The following is a 21,430-nucleotide window of genomic DNA, read 5'->3' as shown; positions in this document are numbered from 1 at the left end:
CATAAAATAATTGATATTGTTTATGCATAAACCATTTTTAAAAATAGGTAATGAAAAGGTCACTTTATCAAGTGAATTATTTCATATCTTGTCAAAGAGAGGCTTTTGAAGAGTTTGTTTATGTCTTTATATCAACCTTTACTTCAATATTAATACGCTTCTATATTACTTATAGTAAAACACAGCCCAGTCTCACAAAATTACGTACCTATAGTCACGTAAATTTTTGATTATTTTTTGTGATACTGTCACGAATTTCTGCATTTTTTTCGTGACCATATCATGCATTTCTGTTTACGTGTCGTTGTCACGTATTGGTTGCTTAACTCTTTTGTCTTGTTTTCTTACCATTGTCGCTTCGGTGAAGGTTAGATTTACATAAAATGACATCCTTACACAAACCCAACTCTAACCCTAACGCCAGGCGACAATGGTTTAAAAATCAGAAAATATAAAAAAAAAGAATCAAAAAAAATAGTATTAACCAATATTAAAGTGACATCTCAATGCAAACACCAAATCTAACCCTAAACCGAAGCGACAATGGTTTGAAAATAGGAAAAAGCAGTTTAGTAACCAATAACAGAAATAACAGAAATTCGTGATACAGTCACGGAAAAAGCGGAAATTCGTGACAGTATCACGAAAAATAATCAAAAATTTACATGACTATAAGTATGTAATTTCGTGAGAATGCGTTACAAAAACAGCCCCAAAACATTGTTTGCGCATGTATACTACATTTAAAAAAATGCATTTCACTAAACAGATCAGTCCTTCCAGAAAAACGCGGAGTTTTTTTGTGATTGTTGCGGGCAAAAATCCTCGATTTTGCGGCACGTTTTCTTAAAAAATGCGATGGAATATGCAGGATATTTATGCAATTTATGCGATGGAATTGCGGGAATTTGCGAAAATTGTGGAACTTGCAAAAACTGCGGAAACTTGCAAAAGCTGAAATGATATTCACGTCTCACATAATCACGTCACTTCATAACGTTTCCATGGCAATAGAGGACACAACTGCGCTTTTGGGAAGTAAATGCAACATTTTTCAACTTTCTGCTAATATATATGTGACAGTTGACTAAAATGTTAACTATGATCTTAAAAATGGTTTCATCTAAAGGTGTATGGTTAAATGCTTGAAATTACTTTTTAGTAGACAAAAATACAGCTGTGCCAAATAGATTAATTTCGGTTATTAAAAAAACAAAAAAAATATTTTAAAATATTATTTTAGAAATAAATGACTTGGTCTGAACATTGAAGGACAAGCAGCTAATAAGAACCCAGATTTAATGTAAACTCCTTCAATATTCTTTAAATATCATCCTAAGGTGGCACGCACTTCAATGACACACATACGGTTTTGCAATTTCTAGGCAAAGGGTGACTGCACTTCAGATGATAACAGAGTTTTTATTTATTTTGGATGCTTTTAGTCACCAACATAATTCCCACAGTTATATTTGTGTCATGCCATAGTTTTGAAGAGTTTATTATAATTATGTAATGTGGAAAAACTATATAAATAAAGAACTAGTGAGTGCTCCAAAACGTTTGACCTGTAGTGTATGTAGAGGTGAGAAAAAGCCCTTCCCAAGCCTTGTTGAGCAAGATGTCTTTGCGCATGCAATGAGCCGTAGAGAAAGAACATTACACAGAAGTTTCTTCTGTTTGCATATGGGGATGTTCTTAGTGACAAGCCAAATAAAGGATTTAACATCATTCAGATTCCATAAAGATATCTTCATATAACGTGTGAGTTTCAGTGTCAATGGTGAAACAATATTTTATGCAGAAATATTTCAGATACAGTTTGTATGTGAAACATGGGCGAAGGATGCAGTGTGTATCTCTACAGTAGATAAATAATAGACTCAAAAAAGCTACTGTGCCTTGTTTCATCATGTGGTCAGTTGTTCAATATCTTCTCATAACAAATATGGACCTTTACACCCAGGGTATAGTCTGTTTTTACGCATACAAAAGTACTACACAGACAACTTATTTAAATCATACTCTAGCAGGTGCACACACACAGAACTGTATACTGTATTACAGTACATAATATTGGCAGAATACTATTACAGTATTTAGCAGTTAAGTGCCTTTCATAACAATAGTCTATATAGCCCATGGGGTTTCGGCAGTGATGTGACTGTGGCACGAAGGCACATCATATTTTCTCTGTGCCCATTGCAAATGGCAAACACAAAGCAAGCCACTGCCAAGACAAAGAACAGGGTGTGTCTAAGCAGGAATCGACACATAGCCGGTATAACAAAATTATCAACACAAATTAGTCAAGAATGAAGAAAACAGGGAGATAACAAACACTGTCACATTCCATCAGCCTCTCTCGTTAACCTTCCTATAGATTCTCAGCTTTAGGGAGGACCAGATGTAGATCTGGGTTCAGAAAGTGCACATTTTTATAATGCAGCCCTATGTCAGTCAATCAATATGTATTTGGGAGAAATATTCCAATAAGGTCAGTTACAGGAAAAAGAAAGTTAGCTCTATTGTTGAAACCTGAACCAAAGTTATTATCTGTGGGTTTTCTCTTTGTTTGAATATGATCTCATTACATGCAGTACAGAAATAGCTATAGCTCGCAGCACCTGTATATGAGTTTCTGTTGCCCATTTAGAAGCGAGAAATATGGGAAATGGGAAAACAGCTAATATTAGTATTAATAAAGACGGGGTCAGGCAGATACTCAAATGTTAACAGTAAAGGGCAAACTGTTTAACCTTAGACTGTGCATACGTGCAATAAAAACCTGTCAGATAACTAAAATTACAGGAGAAGTGTGACATTACAAATGAACATGGGTTAAGGTGTGATATGTGATAACAGTTTCATGCTACTCCCTAGTGACAGACATTTTTATGGTTCCCTTGTAATTAAATCTTTAGTAAAATTCCAAGTCACACCCGCAGGCCAAAACAGCCCGGGCAGACTCATGTCATGTTTAAAGAGGATTTAAAGTCGCAAATAAACCAATCCATAAAGCACCAAAACGTTTTTCATCACTACTTCTGTTTCCATATGATCCACAAAATTTAAAGGAAAGCATCACCGTTTTCAATATTTTACTATGTTCTTACCTCAACTTAGACAAATTAATACACACCTATCTTTTTTCAATGCTTGCACTTAATTTTTGAACAGTGTGTCGTGAATGTGTTAGCATTTAGCCTAGCACCATTCATTCCTTAGGATCCAAACAGAGATGAATTTAGAAGCCACCAAACACTTGCATGTTTTCCCTATTTATATAGTTCTCATTTTGTATCTGCTTAGAAAATTGTCACCTTTTATTTTGTGCCACCATACTTACTACTCATGTAACAGTCTTTAAATGGGTAAAACATGGAAGTGTTTGGTGGCTTCTAAATTCAACCCTGTTTGGATCCTAAGGAATGAATGGTGCTAAGCTAAATGCTAACACATTCACAATGCGCTGTACAAAAATGAAGTGCACGCATTAAAAAACAGATAGGTATGTATTCATTAGTCTCAGTTGAAGTAAGAACATAGCAAAATATTGAAAAACGGGGGTGTTCTCCTTTAAAAACACAAAAAACATTAAGCTGCACCATGTTTTTTAATGAACAGTAGGAAATGTGAGTACAGCGTGAGCACTGATGTAATGTATACTCCTGTCAGTCTCTATTGAAAAGCCTTCCCACTGAGGCGTCATTAAACCCCGTCTAGCCTTTCATCCACTGAGGTTTAGGGCAGAGGTGCTAGGTCAAACTGCTGTTATGTTTATCTTCCTACCTAGTACAAACAAACCCGCTTGAATTAGCTAATTATATTATTTAGGTGTATTTTGAAATAATGGGCAGGTGTTTTGGAAGTAGCATGTTTTAAAAAACCTGCAAGGTATCCAGATACAGGTACACTGTCAAAAAATTAGTGATAGACCGATATATCGGCCGGCCGATATTTGCAAGTTTGTAAATCGGAAAAGATTTTTTCTGGCATTATTTACAGACAGAGTGCTGGAAGCTGCAAGCGATTGCAGGTCATGTGACTAAAAACAACCAACGTTACATGAACACATCGAAAGATGCTTCCATAGCACCCTCACCTGTTTTTACTATTTGTAAGCAAAAGCAGTATCGGTTCCAAATATCGGCTCAAGAAAATCGGCAGCCTGTATCGGTCATCTGCCAAGGTTGATGAAACAAAAATCGGTATCAGCATCAGCACTGAAAAATCCATATCGGTCGATCCCTTCAAATTTTTTTTTTAAAAATTGGTGCAAAGGTGTACTTTTTGAAAGGTATCGCCCCTGTGACAGCTAGGGACCATTTTTGACCACTTTTTTGACAGTGTAGTTCTACTGAAAGTGTGTGGCACTAGCAATGTCCATGCCATGGGAATTTGGGCCAATGGGAATTTCCAGGGAATACAAATACTAATAGTTGCTTTGGATAAAAGTTGCATACATGTAAATATAATGTACAAGCTTTGAGATCTAAAACAGACCATGTCACTGTGGGTCATATCCAGTTACATTAAAGCTGATTGGAACGGGGTGACATGGGATGAAAACAACAGTCTCATTCTTTCATGTCCTCATTCTCGGAGTGATAAACTTTACAGCCTTTTAACCCGTACTGTTAATTCTCAATCAATGATATAAATAAAGATATCAACAATCTTTACCCTGTTGCAGTCAAATCTAGTACAGTATTGATCTTTTGTTATTGGTATTGTTGACATGAGCAATACTCACGTATGAATCAGGAAAGGCTCTGTATTTGGGTGTTAAGTTCCGTTCTGGCTCCGGTTTTGGCTTATGATTCATTTGGAAGCCTTTGTTGTCATTGTTTAGATGATTGTTTAGATGATTGTTTAGATGAAGACCTCCATCGACACTAACGCTACGCTGAAGACCCAAAGATGGCGAGTTTTTGAAAAGAGTTTCAGATGGCAACGAGCGGTAAAGCTCCAGAGAGTTCCTGTGGTTGAAGCTTGTCGTCTCTGTGTTGGAGTTTTGTTGGATGGAGGGAGGCATGCTTATCCGAGGTGTTTCAGAAATCCCACTGAGGGAACTCGACGAAGACATGAGATACGAGAAGCGCTCGTAACGGCTTGCAGGTGGATTGTCTGTACCCTTAGGGGCTGAGCTGATGCGTTCGTGGCTGCTGCCTATGTCGGGGAGAGAGGCTGCTCGGTAGATGGAGCGACTTGAGCCCTTTCCGTTTTCGGGTGACTGAAAGAACAGGCTGTTTTCCAGACGGGATGAGGTTCCATTCGTAAGCCCCGTCGACGGGGTCTCTTCGGTGCTCAGGTCAGTGAGAGACCCCCTGCGCATAACGATGCTGTTTAGGGCTGAAGCTCGCATGGGCAGGGAAGCCCCGCGGTTCTCTCCGAACTGCTGTTCCTTCAGCAGGGTCAGAGGAGATCGCATGTCCTTGACGGAAGACCAGCTAAGTCCAAAATCTGGAGGTAAACTGGAAACTCCATTCATAACCTTCTTTGGCTCTTTAACGGGTGCGACTTCAGGTGCAGACAAGATCGGCGCATCCTCTTCAATTGGCGGCAGCGAGGAGAAGTTGGATGATGTACGCTGTAACCTTTGTCGGACCGGTCGGTCCATGCTCTTCAGCGTGTCCACCAGGCTGTCCATCTCAGAATTTGAGGAGTAAATGAGAGGCTCGGGTTCAAGAGAAGTGGGCGAGGGAACCAGTTCTACGCGTGTCGCGTGGAACACGCCAGAGAAAGAATCCTCTTCCTCCTCTGTGATCCTCAAGCTGTTCTCTAAGCGCGCCTGTGAGTCAAAGCCTGTTTCTTGTATGTCCGCCTCTCTCCCTCCAACAGGTGTATTAAGCTCCACCCCACTCCTCCCACTAAGGTAACTCTCACTACCCTGTTGAACTTCGCTCTCGGTTACTTTCCAGCTACTGTTTCCAAGGCTACCGGTGCTCTCAGAGGAGAAATAAGTGGGCTGGGTTTTTTGTGTCCCCGGGGAGCCGAAATGAGAAGTGTAGACTGCTTTTTCATAGCTGGGGGACGAGCCATGTGTAAGGTTATAGTCTGAATTCTCCATAAAGCTTTTGAAGTGATTTACTTCAGAGTCAGAATGAATGCCCTGCCATCTTCTGTGAAATTCAGGGCTGGCTGTGCTCGGTTCTGACCAATCTCTTAACCCATTGTTGTCCAATGAACTTTCATAGCTGCTCTTACTGTCGGTGCTAACAAGGGAAACTTTACGGACCACCTTGACATCTTCTCTGCCCTCTAGGGTGGATGATGATGATGAGGGGCGGCTGAGCTTTGTATTTAGGACGGCAATGCCAGTGCTCATGTTTGTGTCTGATCCAGGCTCAGTTTCTTCTTCGCTCTCTATATCCGGCTCCTCGATCACTGTACTGAGATCAGTGGATGCATGAAAGAATCTAGAAAGAGATAGACAAAGAATACTTAAATCAAATTGTGATAACGTTTCCCTGCCATCAATCAAATTAAAGTCTTGACATAAAATAAGACACAGTAAAAAAAAATTGAGCCTATGACTCAAAATACAATAAGGATAATATCTCAACATCTCTGGTATTATGAATACAAATATAAAAATTTTAAGTGCACGCATCACTGTTAAAGGAAACGTATTAGATTGCACTTATAAATAAATACGAGGACAAATTATGCGGTAAAAGCAAGATGTAAAAGCATTTTTAGTGTGGGAGTGTATTGCAATTTGCATAGGTGAGTTTCTGGAGACAAGACAATACATGTTATATCAGCACTTCAAATTGGATCTCTGCCTTTTAATCAGCTTTAAACTCTTTATATAAAACGTAAAGTCTAAGTGAGACTTTACTGCAGGACCAATGTCTAATGCAAAAGACTAAAGTTGTCCAATATGCATTTATTCAATTTACTGCTTGCAATAATGCATTTTTGTCTACGTGATACAGAAAAATAAATAATTTTATTATCTGATAAAGTGTCTGAATGTCTAAAATATATGTAACTGGCAATAAAATATACAAGCGTAAGTATAGTAAAATGTTATTCTCTTTTAGGTAAGTATTCATTTAGTTAAACATTACCCAAACAGGATGCCCATGGGTTTTCTTTAACACACATTCAACAAACAAACCTGCCTAAAAACAGGCTAAAATAACACAAATTAAATGCTCAAACATGATACATACTAACACAAATACAAACACACACAGACCCATACAGGTTACACACTTACACACACAAACCCAGCATAAACATGTAATATAAATAGTCCCTCACAATATAACACATGTAGGGGTTTAACTGATATGAAAAAACAATTACAACATTATCTGCATGATAAAGTATTATTGTTTAACCCTCACATTTATTTTTAGGCCACTGTGGTACATACATCTATAGTATATAAATATATAAAAATGTAATTCAATGACATTCAGGATATAAAGACCCACCTTATAGGATGAAAAAGTAGGAAAGAAGATGCGTGTAAATGTCATGTAGATTGTTTTTCACTACAGTTAGCCCCGAGCCATTTCAGAGGAGGTATCAAGTTTAATCAGCTGATTGTTCCTGTAATAGCCAAAGCATGCACCCTAGTGGCAAACCTGGATGTCACACCCCATTCTTGCTTCCGAGGAATTTAAATGAAAGTAATTAATTTTAACCAAAACACACCAACGAATTATTCTCTCACCTACAACACCTTGTGGGTGTAGTTCGCTGTAATTTCCACAGTATTTTGTCTGCCTTCTACGAATTGTTGTGGTTCAAATATTGAATAACGACCAACCCAGTTTAGTAATAACTTACATTTTACATGTATGCCACACAGAAAAGGCTAATGATAGAAAATCTTTGAAATTAAATGTTGCATCATCAGAACAGTACATGACACTGCATGTGATACCCAGATGTAAAGTCTCATTATGGAAAGTTTACAAAACTAATTGTAGATGAACAATCCTGCAAAATTCTTAAAGTCACCAAATTACTTTAATTTAGTAATATAATTCAAAGTGATTCATCGACAGTTGTTCTCCATCTAAGCAAATCTTAAATTTTTTAAGGGGTTAAGAGGTTTGCACATGCAAATCAAACACGCTTTAAATGGATAGTTCAGCCAAAAATGAAAATAATGTCATTAATGACTCACCCTCATGTCGTTTCAAACTAGTAAGACCGCTGTTTATCTTCCGAACACAGTTTAAGATGTTTTATATTTAGTTCGAGACCATACTGACCCTTCATTAAAAATCTACGTACGGTATACTGTCCATGTCCAGAAAGGCAACAAAAACAGCATCAAAGCAGTTCATGTGACACCAGTGGGTCAGTTAGAATTTGCTGAAGCATCCAAAATACATTTTTGTCCAAAAATAAAAAAATTACGACAGCATTGTCTTCTTTTCCGCGTCCGCTGTGAAGCCCATGTGCGAGACCAAAGCCACGTGACCGCAGCGACGCGGATGACGTGTTATCCTCATACTTGTTTGCAAAGTTTTTTTTTCAAACGTACACTGTGCGTCACCCTCAGACTGTAAACGAAGTTCGGGCACACAAAAAAAACAGCTGGGGCGCACCAGATAACACGTCAGCCGCGGCGTAAGTCACTGCAGTCACGTGACTTTAGTCTCCGGCATGCGCTTCACAACAGACACGAAAAAGAAGACAATGCCGAATAAAGTCATAATTTTTGGACCAACATGTATTTTCGATGCTTCAACACATTCTAACAGTGATGTCACATGTACTACTTTGATGATGTTTTTATTACCTTTCTGGACATGGACAGTGTTCTGTGTCCGTGGCGGCCTGACAAATTTTGGCGTTTCACCTTGAAACAGGAAGTTGTTATAACTAAGGCATACAATGTCCAATCTGCCCCACGTTTCACATGTTTGATAAGAGTCTTGACCTGAAAACACATTTGCCATGCCAATATTCAACTTCAGAAATAGCGCCACCTAGAGGCTGCAGGAAAGATTTAATAAAATCATCATATTTGGTCAGAATGATCTAAAGCCCTTTGCAATGATAAATGGCAAAGATCTTGACTTTTCGTTGAAGGGCGTGTCCGTGGCAGCCTGGCAAAATTTGATGTTTCGCCATGAAAGAGGAAGCTGTTGTAACTCAGGGATACATTGTCCGATCTGCTCCTGACTTTACAGTTTCGTTGAAGGGCGTGTCCGTGGTGGCCTCGCAAAATATCGCTAAATGAATCGCATTTTTGACAGCCTAAACAAGCTCAAAAAGTCATGAAACTTTGCACACGTCAAATGTGGTGAAAATTTTCATTTGATATTGGCTTCAGACCTGGGGGTGTAAATAAGAGGGCCACCTACAAAAACCCAAAGGGGCAGCCCCCCCCCTACGGTAAACATACAGATACAAAATGTGGTAGGATCATGTATCACCCCAAGACCTACAAAAACGTCTCTTGGAGCCAAGATCTAAACCCAACAGGAAGTCGGCCATTTTGAATTTGCTCTGTAATTTGAGTGCAAATTTTGCCATTTCTAGGCTTCGTACTTTAACAAACTCCTCCTAGAAATGTAATCAGATCATCATCATATTTGGTATGTGTCATCTAAAGGCGTTTGCAATGCTAAATTGCGTGCAAGGGCCTATTCATCGCTGCTAGCAGCTTTAATTAATGACATTATTTTCATTTTTGGGTGAACTTTCCCTTTAACATTTCCAATTCCAAGCACACACCCTTCACATTCTGATCATAACAGGTGCACATGTATAATAACAAACTGCATTGATGAAGCATATGCCAATAAGTGCAAGGTAATCAGGGGCTTTGAAAACAAGGGTGTGGAGGTCTGCCATAAACATCTGTCTGTCATCTACACCACTCAAATCAATCTATACATCTACTCCGAATGCATTATGGCATTCGTGCATAAACCCTACAAGAATTCACAAAATACGGTCATTTTGCGTCCACACACATTCCAGCTGATGATAAGCCTGTGGTCTGTTCTGCAACACATGTTGCTTAATACGTGACATGTATGATCAGAGCATTTGACAAAGTGACTGAAAGGTTGGATTAACACTGTCGTGCATGACCACCAACCTTTCACTACAGCTCACATTCAAAAAAGCTTTTGGATCTTGAGTCTCTCTTAGCAGAGAAATGAAGCAAATCAACTGAACTGAAGTGAATCAGCAGAGAATCCGAAGAGTGATCAAACATCTGTCTTTAAATGCCAACAGCAAAGGTTAAACATGTAAATGCATCATTCAGATTTGCTTAAGGAAGCATTCATCTTCTCAGCTGTTTTTGAAATTGGCATTCATTCATAAGATTTATTTCAAGAATGTGTATAATCAGGTCTGGATCAATAGCAAACTTTGAACCACAGATCTAAGTCACATTCTTTCCCCTGCCCATCCCATTTAAATTAACCTATAAGACATATGGTTGCAAATGGGTGAGGCTTTGATAATCTTGTGCCTACTTGATCTTTCAAAGTTCAAGTTCAAAAGTACTGTTTATATTATTCTTAATTTATTGTATTAGTTAAGTTTAGCTTTACTAACATGACAAAATCGCTGTATCCAGAGTGATGGTGCAGGTTGCATAGGAACCACAATTTATTCTATAGGTACTTAAAATTGAAAATGTATTAAATTGGTTATTAAAAATAAGACATAAAAGAAAGTATTTAAAAAGCTCTTCAACACATATGGTGCTATACAAATAAACTTTCATGCTCATATCTCACATACAAAGCCAACTGTATTAATAATCATAATAGAAATATTTTTATTCTAATTTTAATTAATAATTTCAAAACTAACCTTAAAAATGCTAGTTTACATTTGCTAGAAAAAAGCTAATAAACCATCACAAGCTAGATTCATTTTAAAACGGTTGTATAAATTAATACTTGATATATAGTGTATTTTTTGGTAGGCTGGCAATCTATTAAAGCCATCAGTAAATTTAAGGAAAGTAAAACGCATTTTTATCAGTCATTCATCAATTTATTTTAAACAGAGCGCCAACATCCTTAAATTTGGTTTCTCACCTGTCACCCGGTATCAACCGCGTTGGAAGCAGGTGCTCCTGTACAGCATTAACTTCTGGTTTGTGGAGATCTTCAACTTCTCTCCAGCCCTCAGGTGTGGTTTTACTGCTATCAAACACGTTCCTCTGAGTGAAGGTTGTGATGTTATCTGTCTTTACCTCTCCCTGATTAAAACTCGTGTTTCTGTTGTGTTTGAAGGTCTCTTCTGTGTTGTATGTGGACTGCCAGTCTGTGTCCTCCTCACTGTTTGGTTTTTGACTTTCACTGTTCTGAGTACTTGTGAGCGATGTGCCTATATCTTCTGCCTCTTCATTGTTTGTGTGTTCCTGCCTCTCAGCGTGCTGGATGTCAGCGGTTGTTTGGTATTTGATCCTTGCGGTGTCCTCTGGTATTGTTTTCACTCCACCGGAATGGTATTGGGCCAAGGGGCGGAGCCATGTCTCCAGGTGACTGTGTGTTGTCATGCTCGATTCTGCAAGTGATACCTTTACCGGCTCAGAGGAAGGAGGGGCGGGAACGCATTCTTTGGGGATGCAATCTTGATTGACTGGTAGGACTGGTTTTAGTGGAGCGAAACAGTGAATCTGCCTCTCTGCTTGACCTGTCAACACTTCAGTGTCTGCACATACCTGTGGTTCTAGTGCTATTACACCGTGCGTTATGGATGTTTCTATAGTATTTAACAAACTTTGTGGCATCTCCTGAACTGCTTCATGTTTTACCACAATGTTAGGAAGGATCATTTCATTTTTTAGTAAATCACTTTGGATATGCTCTGTATTATTTTCTTTTACTTCAATTTGTGTAACTTTATGATTTTTATTAAAGATATCCGGTATGTGTTCTTCCTCCTTCACAAACATCTGCAGGTCCTCTACTGTGGTCATACACTTTACTGATGTCTCATCCTGGCCAATGATCTCAAGATTCTCAAAACTATCTTTATAAAGTCCCTCTTCTGCATTTAAACCTTCATATGCGTTGATTTTTCGTTGATAGATCTCTTCTTTTCGGGCCAGAGAGCTGAAGAGCTGCGAATGAGAAGGTGGGTGAATTGAGACGGTAGGCTCGGTTTCACAGATCAAAGTCCTGGAGATATCATGGTCTGTCAAATCTGAAGAAGTAGTGATTGAGTATTTTTCATCGCTGGCTGAGTTCGCCTGATCTATTTCCTTGCGTATGAGGTCTTGTTTTTCACTTCGGTTTACAGCACATGAATAAGACCCACTGTCATGCAGAACTCCCAAGGAAGGCTCAGGGTCAAAGGTGATGGAGTCTGAGAGATCAAAGGTGTCAGTAAAATCGGAGGTGCGTATGCCTGACATAACTGACTGAGCCAAAGTGATCTTTGACTCATTCTCGAGTAGGACAGGTTCAGCATTAAGGTGAACAGGTCCTACAACAGCAGGGCAAGGTTCCTCTGAGTCAGTTTGGGGAGATTCCACTGAGATGGTCTCGTGGTGAGATTCTTTCTGGTAACGAAAATTTGTGGTTGTGGGAAAACTCTTATCAAAGAGATCTTCATGAACTGGTCTCAAATCAGCTTCAGCGAATGACACATCAGAACTGAAGAATGATGAAATTGGCTTTGTATCAACGTCTTCATCCACATCTGGCATCAGTGGAACAAAATTGGGTATGATGGTGCCTGTAGTTACATTGCATGGGTCAGTGCTGCTGTCCACCTTATAAAAGCAAGTGTCAGACACGTATGCGCTGGTCCGGGGGTCTTCTGCCTCAGTAGTTATAATCCAAGTTGGATTACTGGGGGAATGTTGAGGATGAGTAAAATCAAAATATGGTGTTGGGGTCTCTGATTTAGATATCTCAAAATTTGAGTTTGGGAATGAATGATCATCCCTACCAGAAGCACTGTTCAGGTTTAGATGTTCCTCAGGCCATGCATTATCAACAGAGTATGTATCATATCCTGCAAAAGTGTTCACATTTGGAACAAAACTGATCGAGTCTATACAGTCATCCTCTGGAGTGTTCGACCAAGTATTTGAGTATTGAGAAGATCTATGTACAGCAGGAAGTGTAAAGGTTAAATCTTTGTCTTCTTCAGGAGCAATGTCTTGTTTTGTTTGGTCCTCAATGTTTGCTAAAGTCTCTGATTCAGGTGTCTCAAAATCAAGGTTTGGGAATGAATGATTCAGTTTCGGATGTTCCTCAGGCCATGAATTACCAAAAGAATATGTATCATATCTTGCAGCAGTGTTCACATTAGGATCAAGACTGATCGAGTCTGTAAAGTCTTCCTCTGGAATGCTAGACCAAGTATTTGAGTATTGAGAAGATCTATGTACAGCATCTTTAGTGCCTGGACGTTCTTCAACTGCATCATTATATCTGGAAAAAACATCTGCTGTATTCAGAGTGCTCGTAACATTTGCAGGATCAGGAGCATTCATCTGAGAAAATCTGTCTGGTATATTAGGTATATAGGTTTTAGGAGGGTATTCTGTAGTCACAACCTGGGTAGGTGTATGATTTGACCGAGAATATGTTGTTGGGCTTTGTGGGGGTGTCTGGTAACTATCACTATCAGAGAATGAAGAGTCAATGTATGGTATTGATTCACCGTCCAGATTGGTTGGCATATAGCCCTCCGTGACAAGAACAGCATCCTCTGGTCTGTCCTCCTTACTGGGCCAAGACACATCATTCCAGACATCCGGGGTCTGGGACTGTTCAGGGATAGTATACGCAGGTGTTGTGAAAACAGGTGTAGCCTCAAAGGCAAGCTGTTGTGGTGAGGTTTGTTCATTTTCCACTTGATCTTCAAATTCACCTTGCTCACTGACGGGACCTTTGAATAACGGGCTTTCAATGATGTCGGAAAGACTCATGGTCGAACCTTTTTTTTTCTTTTTCCACCTAAAGGTGAATGTGCTGAAGCTCTTGGGTTTACGAAGGTCTGTTTCTGAATAACTGAGCAACGCTTTCTGTATAATGAAAGAGAAGAGAAAGAGATACAAACAGTTAAATGAATAATAGAAAATATAATTATGATTTATAAAACATACATTTTACTCTTTCCCCACCATTGACGAGTCAACTCTTCCCTGCCAATAACAAGTTTTTCCGGCAATTCGTATTTCCGCTATTATCCACCACCAGGTGGCGCTCTTACCCAACTTATAAACCCAAAAGCAACCCCTTAAGCCCGGAATACACTGCAGATTTTTGCCCTCCTATGAGATCATTACCTTATCACACTGTGCGACATGGATCGTATAAACTCGAATACGACAAGCATGTAGCCTGTACGATGAAGACACGGAAGCTTCGGCGGCTGCGTCACACGTTAGCGCAACGTCACCAGCATGCGCTCGTGGTAAAAAAAAATCAGAGAACGCAGGTCGTAGCAGCAAACACACTGTGCGGTGATCATGCCAAATGTCTGACACTGTCAGAAAACTATCGTAGGCTTTGGACGCAAGACCGGGACAACGGCCGTCTTTGAACCTCTCTCACTGTATGACATGTGACCACCGATGAAGAGCCACGATCACAGAAATCGCAAAAATTGTTTCACGATGGCAATCTTTCGTCTGGGACAGCCAATAATCAAAACAGAAACACTTAAATTTGTTAGTTTAGTGCAAGGTTTTAATAGAAAAGTTATTTGAGATCCTGTTTAAGAAGAAATTTACCTCCTTTTATAAAATAATGTATGATAAAAAGAAAGAAACCACTGCTTATATTTTTTAAGTATTATTATACGTTTAATAATATATTTTAAACAGTACATTTACAGAAATATTGTGCTTTCTTCAACTTTAAAATAGGTCTTCGGCCCTCAGATGGAATGTCAATCTCAGAAATGGCCCCAAACGATCATCGCTCTGAATCTGATCATCGCTCTGAGTCTGATCTCTATCAAAAGTCCTTCACAAAAATATAATTTTTGGAATTCCATTGAATGGAATCAGCGTTTTGCTCATTATTTGGTATTTTTGAGGAAACCTACCCATATTTGAGAAGTGATAAAAAGAGAACAAATGAAGGTAGGATAAAACTTTTTTTATTTTTAAAGCAGAGGGTCTGTTCTTTCATATGATATATGTATGCTAACATATTTAAAGAAGAACATTTTCTTGGAAGGTATCAAACTTTTGTGAAAATCAAAAAATGCTGCGGCTGGCAGGCAACTTTTTTTTTTAAACGCTGGTGGGGAAAGAGTTAAGAGTTGAGAACTCACATTAGTAAAAATTAAGTCCTAATAATCTTGAAACAGACACATATCAGATTATTTACCAGCCTGGCCAATATATTGGATTATCACTTCGACAAACTCTTGAAAGTGCAGGTCTTATGTACCATAGCAACCTGGCTGGTTTACATTCTTTACTATCTTAGGCATGAGAGGTATGAGATAAGAGAAAGTTTTGGCCTTTTATTTATACATCAAACTTGTCTTGCATCTATCCTAAAGAAAAGAAATTATAATGATGAGATTGATGCTGAGGTGTGTTCAGTTTTATATCTGATGATAACAACAGAGCATGAAATGCCATGAAATGAGATAGAGAGACATCTGTCATTCTGTCTATGAATCTGGGTGGAGGCCTTTGAATTCCATAAAGAGCAGCTGGTGGTTGGGTTGGAAAATGTTAAAATGACCAAATCTGCCACTCATTCTATCTCACCCCATCTTAAAACACTAGAACTTAGAAAAAACCCATCTATTTATGTTATATAAAACTATGTATGGCATGTAGGATAAATACCATGGCACATTATTCTGGTATGAACCTGATGAACCTTACACCGATATAAATCTTACACAAGCATGAAACACGGAGGACAAACCCTGTTTACAGATTCCACAATACACCTACAGCAACCAAACCGAAGAAACCACAAAGGCATGTTATCATAAAACTGAAATCCCTAAATTGTTGCATAATCTTCTGAACTGCTGTTGATGGGTATCAGCATTCATAACACAAAGCTCAACCTGTCAGCACTTCATGCAAAAAATGTCCAGGGGGGATACCTAATATGTGCTTTTGGCTCCATCTGCTGGTCAGGTATAAGGAAATTCAATCCAAGGACTATAATCCTACATCACAAATATCCCGACTCCTCTTTCGCTAATCTCTTGTACCTTTAAACCCACCTGTTGGTTTAATTTAATCTACAATTGTGTGGGGTTTTGACCCAACCATGGGTTGAAAATAACACAGTATTTTTTAACAGTAGAAAATGTTAACATTTGACCAGCCGTGGTTAAAACAACCCAGCATTTTGGGTTAAAATTATACAGCACAGATTAATTTATCCCAAGCGGTTAGCTTTGTCTATATTTTACTCAACCATGGACTAAAACAACACAGATTTTTTTTATGTACACAAATTCAAAATCAGTTTTAATCATCAGTCAGTGTCCAATAGAAATACATTGATATAAACACAAGCTGATGAAACATATAATACATTTTTATTATGTGCATGTTAATGCTCTCTTTCCCATTTACTTTGCAACTTAGTGCTTCAAGGATGGCATTTACCACAAATTGCCTAATAAACTGTGTCCATTACCGTGTCTATGCATGTCTTTCATGCAAACCTTGATAGGAAAGCTTAGCAGATCCCATTTCATATTAATTCTTTGGCAGAAAACACAATTCCTCCATAACAATAACATCACCATTATTAAGTACAACTTAAAATCATTTAAGGTTGTGTTTAAATCAGTGGTTCTCAAACTTTTTCGGTGTGCAGCCCCCCCCCCCCCCTTTTTATACGGTGCATCCCTACCCAAAGAAAATGTTTACAATTATTCAATGTAGTGCCGTTGGTTAGTAGCCTTATTTTTCTAAGATTTAATTACACAGAATATATGATAAATTAATTTATTTTATAAAATGTCACAAAATCAGGGCCCCTCTGGCACCATCTCAGTGCCCCCCACAGTTTGATAACCACTGGTTTAAATAACAGATTTGTGGTTGAACGAAATGTTACACTGCTTTACTTTAAATGTCAATTGATATGACAGAATATGTATATAAAGTGCCTGTTTCTACTGTGGTATAAGAAAAACACTGATTTATGTGTCTGGTGTGACAAAGTTAGTAACAGCCTAAAGCCCCATTTAGACCGCCATCGACTTTTTCGCTGTGTGTCTCCCTTTTCTTTCAATGAGGTCGTACGGAGGTGTTGAAAATGCTGGCTCTTAGTAACAGTTATAAGAAAACAAGTACGGCGCCCTGCAGTAACTGTAGGGCCCTATAATTTCCGCGATCATGGAATCGCGGACGCAATTGCGGAATTGGCAAATTAACACGTAATCTAGTGTTAATGCGGAATTTTACATATTTTGAATAAAATTTTGTTTTTGTGTGGGAGAAGAACGTATGTCTGGGGGAAATGCAGCAAATCTGGGTGACACATTCCTTCTCGTCATTTCAGACCCCCTCCAAAACACTGAAACCATGGCGAAACCAACCATCTGTCTCTCTTTCGCTCGCACGTGCAGAGCTGCGCGCTCATGCTGTCCGAAGACAGATCAAAAATCCTATGAATGTTTGTAAAGTTATATGCATTTCAAGCGATTGTGTTTAAAATATGGATCACATTTCGCTGGACTGATGTGTTTAAGGCAGTGGTTCTCAAACTTTTTCAGCATGCGGCCCCCCTTGTGTACAGTGCATTTCTTCGTGGCCGCCCCCAAGAAAATTTATTACAAATTTGGTGTAAATTGTAAAATTTTAACTAAACAAAACATATAAAATTATTCAAAGTAGTGCTGTTGGTTAGTAGGCTTATATATTTCTTTGGTTTAATTACACAGATTTCTTGATAAATGTATGTATTTTATAAAATGTCATAAAACTGGGGCCCCCCGGCACCTTCTCGCGGACCCCCTGGGGGCCCCGGCCCACAGTTTGAGAACCCCTGGTTTAAGGCACTTCTGAAGGCACCACTGCTTTGACATGCGTAGCCTTTTGCAACAACACTAAACAATGCATTGGATTGAGTAAAGTGTGTGTGTGTGTGTGTGTGTGTGTGTGTGTGTGTGTGTGTGTGTGTGTGTGTGTGTGTGTGTGTGTAAATGCATGTTTTTACAGTCATTAAGTAATCGTGTTATTCCGTTTTCCCCGTAATCGAGCAGCCCTACTGCAAACAGGGAATGTGAAAAAGTGTTCCCTTCATCAATTTAAGGCAATTCCTATTGTATTTCTGTCCATTTTAATCATTAACATTAAAAGCACACTCTTTTTATGACTAAAATAACAGTAAAGGGTAAAAAAACAATAATTGCCAAAAATTAAAACGGACAAAACGGAATTTGCATAAATTAAAATGGACAAAACGGAATTTGGGAAAAAAAATAACGGAATTTGCGGAAATATAAAACGAATTTTATAGGGCCCTATAACTGGCAAGAAATGGATGACGCGAGCTCCACTGTTTCACTCTCATTGATAGTCGCTAATGAAAGTCACTCTATTAAATTTCACAAATTTTTCACATCACTGGACACACCAACCTCCTGCGGCCAACATTCACTGTCGCTCATGACACCAGATTTTGCCAAACTTTTTCTCCTCCGCGTCGACGTGCAAACACACGCGCAAACTGCTGGTACGCAGTATCCACGCGTGTAACCACCGTAGCAGCGTGACCGTCAGAGAAGAAGAAGCTTGGCAAGTTAACCCACAAATAAAGAAGAAACCACAACTTGTTGTGTATGATTTGAGAAGACCAGCAATGATGGAAGTAAATAAACAGTGACTTTTGTTGCAGTTTGAGTTAAATCACTCCTCAACAACCCCCTCCAAAACACTGAAACCATGGCGAAACCAACCATCTGTCTCTCTTTCGCTCGCACGTGCAGAGCGAAATTTTTGCGAGGTGCACGTCAGGCTACGCAGAGCTACACCCAGGCTACAGATACCCTACGACCTACGCACGACTATAAATCGCCCTTAAGTGTCTTTAAAAGTGTTTTTTAAATTCATCCCTGTTTGCATCCTACCGAATGAATGGTGCTACGCTAAATGAACGTGCTGTACACTGATTAAGTGTACGCATTTAGAAAAGATAGGTGTGTATTAATTTTCCTTTAAGATGAAGTGTTAGGCACTGCAAAACAATTTGTAGCAAACATGCAAATAAACTTTTAACGCAAACAAATTTTTTTTTTGTAATTTTGTCACAGGTGCTGGATAGCTTGAACTATAGCTGGCTGTCATGCACATGTTAGTTTAAAACCAATTGACAAGTATAAGTGCTGTGCTCTCTGACCTTTTTCCTAGGGCCAGTGCCAAACACAGATGGCTTGTGTCCAGAAAAGTCCTCCCCATCCTGACTATCAGTGCCACCCAATGTGGCAGGCTCGGTTCTGTGAAAGACAACATTTGGTCAGCCACTCATAAAAGCAACAAATACATAAACCTGTTGTGTTTTTTTCCTTGAAAAAGTATGTATTAGCAACGAAAAGGTAAACATTTTATAACACCAAACATTGATAATAATGTGCTGTAAAGGTTTATGCGTTTCAGCTAAAATGATAAGAACGTCAATGTCCTCCTCATATACACAGACAGCTCATGCGAACAGAATGAGTACTGTAAACAAGCTATTAATTACCAAGTCAGTGGAAACCTTCAGCATTTTTTCATACAACATTGTAAACATACCACATGCTCAGATACACTGTACTTCTTAAACTTTTGAACGCATTTACTTAACACATAAGCATACAAACGCACCTTAAAACAACTTAAGTGCTAAACAAAGTCTCATCTTTCTCTGACAGGTTACCACAGTCAATGGTATGCTGTCACCACCCCACAAGTTCTGATTCACCCGCTTCAGGGACACAATACCTAGATTGTGTGGACTTACATAAAGTAGACACAACTCATAACTTTCTAGTTGGCATTAAGCAGGGGTGGAACAGGTGCATCCACAATTCCATTAAGTCACGGATACAATCACAGTTTTGGAATGTGAACAATTTAGCCGTCATTAATATTAACTACGTTTAACAAAGAACTGCTACAGTATCACTAATACCACTTGAAGGGTTGGTGAAAGCAAATAACTTATCTTTTGAGACATGTGATGAAAGCATTCAAAAGCATCTTGTAGAAACCGAGACTGATTTTATTTGCATGCGTGTGTATGCTATATTTATTTATTACCTTGGTTCGAGACCCTCAACGGAGTGTGAGAGTATTCAGAAGGGAGTTGGCTGATGTGAAGAGATTTTAGGGTCAATGCTTAACATCTTGCTCGCATTCCAAACCCACCCGCAAAGCCCTGAGGCACTCTGATGCTAAAAGTGGGTGAATGTGCACAAACATGCTTATTTAAAAGTGACCCCCAGCAAAACCAACGGAGCAATTATTTTTTATTTGAGCTCAGCTCAGTTCAGCTCTGACTTTCACACCGATAACTTCAAATCAGGTGAAAACAAGCTGAAACTTTCACTGAGGTATCTGAGTTTTTCAAGATTCTCCCCGCAGGGCACAGCCAAACATTGTGAGTTTCACTATGTGTGATTGCAGACAGGAAGCATGTAGTATGGCCAGTTCCTTGGGTATAACCATATCATTTGTTGCTATGCAGTGTAGAACAGTGACTCATGAGAATAAGCCTGAAACCATGCTATTAATTACACTCTTATGTTCGTTTAGTTAAAAGGGCAAGAGATTTATACTTTAACCCTAAATGTACCTTACAGAGAGGACCGCAAACAAAGATAATGCTGAGTTAATCTTTTTTATTATCTAAAACATGGCCTCAAAAACAAGGTTGCAATTTTAGTTAAAGCAACACTAAAGAGTTTTTGCTCTTTGCTCCCCCTACAGGTTGGAAGCGGAATTGTCCATTACCACTGTCGTAAATAATTTAGCCTACTGCAGCAAAGCTGGCTCTCATTGGATTGTAGGTCTGCCGTAAAGCAAGTTTTTGTAGTTTTCACTCGAATTAGAGGACCGCGACCCGACGGTTGGAAACTTCTTTAGTGCGGTTTTGGCCGATAGAGGGCTGCAAAGTGAATGTGAAAGTGCCGTTCACCCTGTTTTGGTGGATGAACGACTGAAACTTTTTTCAAAACGTTATTTTAAGGTAAAAAACTCTTTAATTGTGTTCATACTAAACTTGGGAGGGATGAAAACTACACTTAATCACACATAAAGGTGCTAGAAACGGTTCTTTATTGTAACGCTACTATTTATAAATACTGCTTAACATTTAAAGGTGGGGTGCATGATTTTAGAAAAACACTTTGGAAAATGGAGTCGGTCCGAGTACCAAAACACACTTGTAGCCAATCAGCAGTAAGGGGCGTGTCTACTAACCAACATCTAATGCTGAGTATTTTCTCCATAAAATTAGAATTTTCCAAAACCTGCGTTTTGAAA

General features: G+C 38.9%; 1 protein-coding gene across 1 annotated transcript in view; it reads right to left on the bottom strand.

Moving 5' to 3' along the window:
• The window catches only part of crybg2 (crystallin beta-gamma domain containing 2), a 40,570-nt gene that overhangs the window by 14,097 nt on the left and 5,043 nt on the right, over nucleotides 1-21,430 (bottom strand). The window contains exons 2-4 of the mRNA XM_055219832.2: nucleotides 19,305-19,401; nucleotides 11,043-13,990; nucleotides 4,757-6,422 (exon numbers count right to left, since the gene is read on the bottom strand). Coding sequence (XP_055075807.2) covers nucleotides 4,757-6,422; nucleotides 11,043-13,990; nucleotides 19,305-19,401 — 4,711 coding nt within the window. The remainder of the gene's footprint in view (nucleotides 1-4,756; nucleotides 6,423-11,042; nucleotides 13,991-19,304; nucleotides 19,402-21,430) is intronic.

The sequence above is a fragment of the Misgurnus anguillicaudatus genome, chromosome 20 (assembly GCF_027580225.2).
Source record: "Misgurnus anguillicaudatus chromosome 20, ASM2758022v2, whole genome shotgun sequence".
NCBI lineage: Eukaryota > Metazoa > Chordata > Actinopteri > Cypriniformes > Cobitidae > Misgurnus > Misgurnus anguillicaudatus.
The sequence above is the reverse complement of the archived record's forward strand: the minus strand, read 5'-3'. Positions and strand labels throughout refer to the sequence as shown.